Raw genomic sequence first — 10,000 nt, 5'->3', positions numbered from 1 at the left:
TAATACCTAAAAATACCTAAATATCTAAAAACTGATTAATTAGCATGCATAATGGTATGTGTCTGTGGCAATGCATGTCATCGTTATTTATAGGTATGAATGAAATGAATTAGTGTCATCTGGAATATAATGCTGAGATCTAAAAAGTACATTACAATGCGCAAGTAGGCTGGAAAGTCACACAGGCGGCAGTAAAGGCAAGGAGGATAATCATCGAAATCCCACCAGTTGCCCACCCTCACACAGGGCGAATGAAGACGAGATAGAAAAAAAACTAAAGCACGTGAATAATTACATGTGATTATTAATAAAGAAACAGCAAGGAACTTAGTACATTATATGTACTTAGATATGTCGCTGAATTGCTTCAAGGAGAATGGTCAGTTTCGCAGTTGCGACACCTATCTGCAACGTCAACCTGGGTTACAGTTTTGGAGAACGTCTTTGGGTCGAGTCCAGTGTCGATGGAAAATATCTGACAGTAAAGGATGTGTCTGTAGACACTTCCTATAGAAGGAAAATGATAAATTAAAGATTTACCAAAGGCCTGGCCGGTATTTACGAAATGTTATAGACTGGGAGATTTGTCTGTGAGTCTTTTACTCCGAAATATTTTGACTCGGAAATAGGTATATAAATGTCAGTTTTTGTTTATGATTCGCCCAAAGTTTATGACAGGTCTGCAGGAGTTACACTTGCGTAAGGACGGTCTTTACTATTAGTGGATAACCACTGAGACTGAATATAGAGCATACTACTGTCAATTTTTTCCTTTATTCTCCCATTATTAATGTCATGCTCAATTACATGAATATTCAATAGCTTACCCAAAGCAAAGGCTATTTAGAAGATAGAAAAGTTCGCATGTGTCTAAAACAAATGTGCTGTCGATGGTGCTGCCATCTATTGGTGGGTACACTAACTTTCGACATATACTCAGAAGTGACTATAATGATGGTATTAATTCAGACATATTTACTGATTTGAATTACAAACTGCTTGCATGGTGTCATTCAACAATGCTAAAATATCATATTGGGCCCATTGAAACGTGAAAAAGCAGACGACACGAAAGCTTCACTAGCACCATTTATGGATTTAACTAAATAGTGTACTCTATTGAAAACCCGCACGGTGAAATGGGAGGCCTTCCTAATTTTCTTTCCAAGACATTTTACTTACAAGTCGCAATGGCAACAGACGTTGAGGGTGGCACGTTTGAATAAAGATTATTAATTTTGAAATAGTTATTATGTCATAAGCACTGCATTATCAATAGCATGATAATTTTACAAAGTTTTATCATCATAAGGTGGAATACGTTGTAAATGATAGTTGTAGTTAACTGCGTGATTTTTTCAATGTTGCACCGCGCGAGTCCTGGATGAATCACTCAAATCAAGGCTATATACAAATTGTGGGACAATAATGGAGTCAAAGACTGAATTTAGGACAGTCCTTAGATTTGTTAAATGAAATGTCATGACTTTTCGTGAATACCGGCCCTGAGGCTGGATTCACTAACATACGCTTGTAAGGTATTTACCAGCGATCAGTTATCAGCACGTTTACCAGCCATGGTAAAAAAGAATTTACAAAGCGATAACAGTAAGGGTAAAGATGGGTAAAGGTAAATCGACTTTACCACCATAATTTGATAGTAATTCTGGTAAATGGATTCCGCCAATCAGCGAGCGCCTTTCAATAGGCTCTTTTGACCAATCCCGTGACATGTAAACAAAGCCTGATCCGGCAGCGAGATTTTCATGTTTCAAGAAAAAGAAAAAAAAGATTTCTTCTGTGTAAGATTATTTCTATACAAATTCAGTTTCTAGAAAGCATAATCTATTCCATGATCTTAAAGATCATATATAATGTAATAGTTAAAAAACATACTTTTTTTTCTTTTTGATAGATTGCAGTATAAAGATAAAAAATAATGGCTCCACGCAATGGTGATTTTTATTTGTATCAACATTTTCCAAATAGAAATATCAGTTAAACCTTTGAATTGAATAAGATTTTGAATAATTGTATATAAATTAATGCAAACACGAATATATACAACCAGTAAATGTAAATATAGTATAATAAAGTTCAAGATGTGTGATTTATTAAAAAACAACAACATATTTTGGTTTGATTATTATCATCTGTATTCTTTAAAGACCTCCCTGGCTATTTTTCAGTCCAAACCGTCTTGCTCATTATTTGTGGAGTTTGTATTTTGCCAGACATCCAAGAGGCGTGGAGGCCACTTTCAATATTTATTGTTGTCCTTTTCCAGAGTTCCGATTGCGCGGTTTCTCCTCAATCGGTTATTGAACTCTTACGTATGAATCGACAATTTCTGAATCATATAGCATTTATATACTTACTGATCTTCAGCTATGTCATAGAAATATGCTTATATTCGTCGAACTATCGATTCCACGTATTATTTCAAAAGTTATTGTAGGCCTATGACTTTCTGCAAATTAACCTTAGTCTGCGTGAACATTATCTTGTAATAATTATAAGGTAATATACTTCTGATCATTAGCAACTTCAAGTTAGGTTGCAATTTTAAGGGTATTTTAAAATACATATTTTTCCTCCTTTTTCCAGGAATTGTCTTGTGACTTTATACATGCATAAGTATCATTACTCTCAGTCGTAAATTTATGCATAGTTGCTTTAATGACACAAAACTTTGGTACTTTGGTCACTTAAATGGTTAGCCGGATCACTTATTTCTTTTATTGGTGTGTGTGTGTGTGTGGGGGGGGGGGGATCTGAACATAACCTAACCTCCACAAACCTAAACTAACCATTCCAAAGGTATCAACCCTACCCAAACTTATCTATCTTAACTTAACCTAACATAATCCACCCAAACTTAGCACCTTATTTCTACCTAAATTTAAAATGACCTACGCAATAAGTACCCTCAGCCACAATACATCAACACGCCTCTTGGATTTGCATTTATGTAACCAAAGAATTGAAACAGCATCTTATTAAACATGGGCTCCATTAGTGCAACAATACCGACAAATAAATAATTTCTGACCCGGAGGTAGATGGAGCTTACCTGATTGGACAGAATGTATGGTCTTATAAGTGTGTTTTACGAGGACATGAGATCTAGTTTACGAAACTTACTGAAACTTGTATATTTCTAATCTACCCAAACTTACCGAACATGGAGCCACCACACTTCAAATCAATTAGTCAATAGGGCTGATACCAAATGAGAGGTATCGCTTCGAGCCACCAAACAAGGACACGGCCCATCTCTACTTCCTTAAGACAGATTTGATTGATTTGACCAAACTGTCTTTATTGGTTGCTCAAGAAGTTTCTGCTAACCACGACGTCTTCGTCGTAGTACCTACGAGGACGGACTTTCAGGACCTTTGCAGAAGGCTGAAAAGAGTACACCCCAGCATACAATTCACTAAACAAGAAGAACGAGATGACAAACTATCATTCCTCGACACCAGGATACACAGGAGACCAGACGGACCGGTATTTTCTGTGTATAGGAAACCCACAAATAAAGACGACCTTAGCCAATTCTCTGCCCACAAAAGAACTAAACAAGGAGTAATTATTGTTTTTTTTACCACCGAGACTTTGACTCTGCATTCTAGAACTGCTAAAGAAGAAAATTCAACATATACAAACCACCTTCCTATGCCTCCGATACCCCCGAGGTATGCTGCTACACCTGTGTCACAAAGCAGAGAAGATCTTAGAAAGACGACCTGCAGGACATCCCTCAGAGAATTAGTCTTCCACACTCGGAGATGACTGATATGCTGGAGGCCTTAGCGAGACACAATTAAGATCGCCACTACATCGGGAAAAAAGATTGGCGACACTGTCAGAGAAAAGAGGCCAGTCCACCACAGGCCCCTTATCCAGGTGTATAGTATACCTTGTGGTGGATGTGACAAGGTGTACATAGGTGAGGCAGAACGTGGCTTCCATGATCAACAAATCGGGCAACATCGCCACGCCCTTCGGCGACATGACACCAGGAGCGCCTTCGTTGTACACGTCGATAATGACGGTCATCTCCTTAAGTGGTCCCAGGCCTTTATCATCAAACAAAATCTGGCCCCACGACAAAGGAAGATGATAGAAGCGGCATTGATACAATCAACTATCAACATGAACACTGTACCGGGGAGCCACGGGGGGATAAGGATAAGGAAAAGCTGGATTTGCGAATTAATAATTTTGCCAATTCATACATATTTCATTTCAATGACATAGTTGAAAAACTGTAAATATAAAACATATAGATGTCATTTGATTCAGAAATTGACGATTTATATGTTAGGGTTCAATAAACGATTGAAGCAGCAACTGCGCCAATCGGAACTCTAGGGCTGGATTCATTAACATGCGATTGTAAGGCATTTACCAGCGGTCAATTACCAGTGCATTTACCAGCTATGGCAAAGTGGGATTTATTAAGTGATGTTAAGTCGCCTGGTAAGGGTAAATCGACTTTACCATCGTAGTTTGATAGCAACTCTAGTATATCGATTCCGCCAATCAGCGAGCGCCTTACATGATTCATTAGGCTCCTTTGACCAATCCCGTAACATGTAAACAAAGCCTGATCCAGCAGCAAGATTTTCTTGTTTCAAGAAAGAAATGAGGAAGATTTCTTCTGTGTAAAATTATTTTTATATAAATTCATTTCCTAGAAAGCATATTCTATTGCATGATCTTATGGATTATATATACTGTAATAGTTTTTAAGAAACACTTTTTTTATAGATTGCAGTTAAAACATAAGAAACAATGGGTCAATGTATCGTTTTCCAAAAAGAAAAGCCAATCAAATCATGTAAATTAGTATAATTATGAATAATTGCGTATAAATCAATGCAAACAAAAATAAACAAACAGTGAGGTGCAGTTTGTACTTTCTTCAATATAAATATACTATGATAAAGAAGTGAAAAAAAAAATTGTCTTGATCATTATTAATATCTGGGTTCTTTGAAGACCTCTCTGTCTATTTGTTAATCCAAACCGACCTGTTTACCATTTGTGGAACTTGTATTTTGCCACAGGTTCAATAGGAGTGGAGGACACTTCAATATTTATTGATGTCCTTTTCCAGAATTCCGATAGACGCGGTTACTCCTTCAATCGTTAATTGAACTAACATGTGAATCGCCAATTATTGAATCAAATAACTTTCATTTATTTATATATTTACTTTTTCAACTATGTCTTAGAAATGAAATATGTTTGAATTCGTCAAGTTATTAATTCCAAGTATTATTTTAAATTATATTGTAGGCCTATGACTTTCTGCAAGTTTACCCAAGCTGTGTGAACATTATTCTCGCTTATTTCCTGTTAATTTTCTATATTTTTGTCAAGTTCATATGACAATGAATAGTTGCCATCATTTTGATCATAATAGATGTACATCGAAACTAAAGTGTCGACATAAATGTTGATTTTTTGCTGAGATAAAGCCTGAGGAGAGTCGTCTCTGTAGTTGCCAGTAGACATACTAGTGCTCCAACCACTGGTAAATTTAGCATTGTATCTATCATGGTAAGCTGTTCATAAATACCGATACGGTCTGTTTACCATCATAATTGTAGTTACCAGCGTATTTATCATGGTAAGTGCGTTGATGAATCCAGCCCCTGGAAAGGACAACAATAAATATTGAAATGGCCTCCACGCCTATCGAACCTCTAGTTAAATACAAGCTCCACAAAAAATGAGCAAGACGGTTTGGACTGACAAATAGCCAGGGAGGTCTTCAAGAATACAGATAATAACAAGGATCAAACCAATTTCTGTTTATATTTTTTTTCTCTATAAATTGCACTTCTTTATTTTGTGTTTGCATGAATTTATATACAATTATTCATAATCTTTCTTTTTGGGAAATAACACCTTTATTGCGTGGAGCCATTGTTTCTTATCTTTTGACTGCTATCTATAAAAAAATAAGAAAAAATATGTTTTTTGAAAGCCATTACATTACATATGACCCATAAAATTATGAAATAGAATATGCTTTATAGGAAATGAACTTATATAGAAATAATGCACGTCCTCTGCCAGCTATAAGTGCTGACTCATCTGATCATAACTGAATGCTTACTGTGGCAGGGGGCAAGCCTGGTGGCTGTCGTCTCTGGGCCCTGCCTGAGGAAGCGAGTGTGCTTGCACTCCATCAGGTAGTGCTCTAATTTGGCATCGCTCATCATGCCCAATGGTGGGTATGATTTCCCCACACAAGGATAGCCTATTCTCTGTCTGTGAAGGCTGACTTCGGCACACCTCGATATTCTTGTAGAGAGTAACAGCGACTCCTAGCCTGTGACGTCTGAATACCAGCTGGCTGAGGGGGAGTTTCTCGCTTCCTCTCTGTGGCGCTGCAGGGCACCGACCTGCCCTGCAGCCATCGTTTTACGCCTAATAGTTCCCGGCTAGGATGCACCACAAGATCACTGAAGGATTTCTTCCTGTCTTCCTCTGCCAACCTGTCAGCTAAGTCGTTCCCTTTGATACCAACATGGCTTGGAATCCAGTTGATGATAATGCATCTACCCTGATCCAAGACTCTCTGAGCAATGGTGAGAATCGTCAGAATTCAAACGTTATCAAGGGGCGTGCTTTGTTGCAGGCCGTCAATGGCGGCCCTAGAATCTATATGTATGACAACATGCCCGTCCATCTGGGCTGCATGGGCTATGGCTCCCATAATAGTGACTGCCGCTGCCTGGAGCAAGGAGGCATTGTCAGATACCCACATAGCTCTCACTGTACCCCTTGCTGCAAAACCAGCACCTGCAATGCGGGTGATGGGGTCTACATAACCACTTGTGAAGTAGGGTTTACTACTTGGCGGAGTGATTGCTGCGATATTCCTCTCCGCCTCATCCCTTAACAGAGGTGGTGAGTACTGTGTCTCTTTGAAAGGCTCATGACAGTAAACTCTTATCAAGGATCGTGCCCACGGCAGGGGTGTGACATAGTCAGGGTGGGGGAGGTCCTTGCCCTTAACCAGTAGTGTCTCCTTGAGCACCCTGGCTGTGTGAGACAGCCTGGTTTTGTTAGCAAAGAGTTCATGGTTCTGCACTTTCTGTCTTAGCTGCGAGTCTGGCGGGGACTGTAGGACTTTGACAAAGAACTGGGCTGCCATTTGATCAATCCGGGTGTCCAGGGGGAAAGTATTGGCCTCCAGGAGGAGGTTGGTAACCTTAGTCCACCCAGGGGCACCTAGAATAATCCTGGTGGCCTCGTTTTGACAGAAGAAATCTTTATCATCCTTTCTTGAAACATGAAAATCTCGCTGCTGAACCAGACTTTGTTTACATGTCACGGGATTGGTCAAAGGAGCCTAAAGAATCATGTTAAGCGCTCGCTGATTGACGGAATTGATCTACCAGAGTTACTGTCAAACTACGGTGGTAAAGTCAATTTGCCCTTACCAGGTGGCTTGCTATCGCTTTTTAAATTTTTCTTTACCATGGCTGGTAAATGTGCTAATAACTGACCGCTGGTAAATACCTTATAATGAATCCAGCCCCAGGATGGGTTTGATTTCAGAGCGAGGCAGTTTACTCAACATGCCTTGACTTTTCTTATTCTCTTATGTCATATCACAGCTCTATAAATGCTGCAGTTGACTAAAATTGTAGTATAGGGTCCATATCAATTCATTATTTTCTTTATACTCAATGTGATAGAATTATTGCTTTTTTATGGGAGGACAAAAAACAACTTTATTTTTTTCGTATTTGTGTACTCTCATTAACGAATAAGAAACATATGAACACAACATAAAGAGGTAGAGAAGACGAAGGAAACCTGTGCTTATGACTGTGAGTGCCACAATAAAAGGAATCCCAAATGGCACTTGGTGCATATTGTAGGCATTGGGTATAATTTGAGTCACCTTCCTCTTCTTTCTTCCTGCACACCCTTCATCGGCAGTACTTTAAAGCAATAAGTCGGGAACTTGCTGTATGTCATCACTCAATAAAGATGCTTGCTAGAGACCATGTATGCCATCGCTCAATAAAGACAGTGCTTTCTAGAGACCGTGAATGGGTGCTATTCAAGGCTCTCTCCTGCTGGTACCATCTAGGTTTTGGATGTAAGGTCAAACCCATTTTGCTTAATATTACGGTATTAAAGTAATTATGATTGCAATTGCCATCACTTACTCATTACTCATAGCACAATAAAACAGTGATACAAAATCCCCCAATGTTATGTATGCTATTGCATCATGTGTGTCATGACACCCGTACACAATGGGTTAATAGATTTCTAAGCATAGATCAAGATTTACATTGCTATTTAATTATAAGTTGTGCTGTTGTTTTATTATTTTTTTTCTTTACAGGTATTTCCGGTACAAAATGTAATCTGGACCCGAGCAAAGGTGAAATAAACGATCCCTGTCCTAGACTATACGATGGTGTGTGCAAAGGGAGGTACTGTGGCTGCCCCACTGGCACCCATGAGGACAAGAGTCTTGGGGTTTGTGTTCCTGGTGAAGCATCAAAAACAGCTGGTGGAACACAGGCAGGGAGGCCTGGTAGCGCATTTGATGACCTTCCATTTGACTTCCCTGGTGGAGGTGGCACACAGCCCCAAGCACCTCCAAAACCTCCAGCTCCAGCTCCAGCTCCAGCACCACAGCCTCGTCCTCCCCCACCACAACCTGGCTATCCCAGTCAGCCAGGGCGTAATCCCAATCAGCCTGGCTACAACCCCAACCAGCCTGGCTACAACCCCAATCAGCCTGGCTACAACCCCAATCAGCCTGGCTACAACCCCAATCAGCCTGGCTACAACCCCAATCAGCCTGGCTACAACCCCAATCAGCCTGGCTACAATCCCAATCAGCCCGGCAACAACCCCAATCAACGAGGTGGCCATGGAACTACTAGATCAGGTAATAAGTGTTCAAATTTTTGGTTCACATTTGGTGATTTCCACTACCCACCGACTTATCATTATCCTTACCATTACCATGATCATTATCATTATTACCATTATTATTATCATAATTATCATCATTATTATATTTATCATCGTAATTGTTATTGTAATTATCATTATCATTATCATCATCATTTTTGTCAATATCATCGTTATTATCATTATCATTATCATCATTATAATAATAATTATGATTATCAATATCATTACCATCTTCATCATAATTATCATTATCATCATCATCATCTTCATTATCGTCATAATCATCATCTTCATCATTATTAGTATCATTATCATTATCACCGTTACTATCAGTATTATCATTATCGATATTATCATCATTATCATTATCGCCATCGCCATCATCTCCATCTCAATCATTATCACCATCACCATCATTATCATTGTCATTATTATCATTATCATTATTGTTATCATTATCTCTATTATCATTATCATCATCATTATCATTATTACGATCATTATCATTGTCATTATTGTTATCATCATTATCATTATCTTTATTATCATTATCATCATCATTACCATCATTATCATTGTCATTATTATTATTGTTATCATTATCATTATTATCATCATAATTATCATCATCATTACCATCATTATCATTATTGTTATCATCATTATCATCATCATTATCATCATTACCATTATCATTAGTATGATCTTGACTGTTACCATTATCATTAGTATGATCTTGACTGTTACCATTATCATTAGTATGATCTTGACTGTTACCATTAGCATTACCATTACTATTATCATTACTGTTATTACTATTATTTTTATTAGTTGAAGTATTGTTATTGTTATTGTTGTTACTATTATTATTATTATTATTACTATGATAATAATAATAATATTATTATTACTATTATTATTATTATTTATGATAGTAATTGTTGTTGTTATTATTATCATTATCATCATTATCATTATCATTATCATTATCATTATCATTATCATTATCATTATCATTATCATTATCATT

The 10,000-nt window shown here is 37.8% G+C and overlaps 1 protein-coding gene and 1 pseudogene across 1 annotated transcript in view; both read left to right on the top strand.

Annotated features, from left to right (window-relative positions):
• Positions 1-10,000, top strand: part of LOC122248096 (uncharacterized) — a 33,952-nt gene that overhangs the window by 9,487 nt on the left and 14,465 nt on the right. The window contains exon 3 of the mRNA XM_043007917.2: positions 8,387-8,941. Coding sequence (XP_042863851.1) covers positions 8,387-8,941 — 555 coding nt within the window. The remainder of the gene's footprint in view (positions 1-8,386; positions 8,942-10,000) is intronic.
• On the top strand, positions 1,621-4,411 carry LOC147468026 (uncharacterized; annotated as a pseudogene).

The sequence above is a fragment of the Penaeus japonicus genome, unplaced genomic scaffold, assembly GCF_977035675.1.
Source record: "Penaeus japonicus unplaced genomic scaffold, GWHDUDI00000001_assembly GWHDUDI00000031, whole genome shotgun sequence".
Classification (NCBI taxonomy): Eukaryota; Metazoa; Arthropoda; class Malacostraca; order Decapoda; family Penaeidae; genus Penaeus; species Penaeus japonicus.
This window is presented reverse-complemented; position numbering and strand designations above follow the sequence as displayed.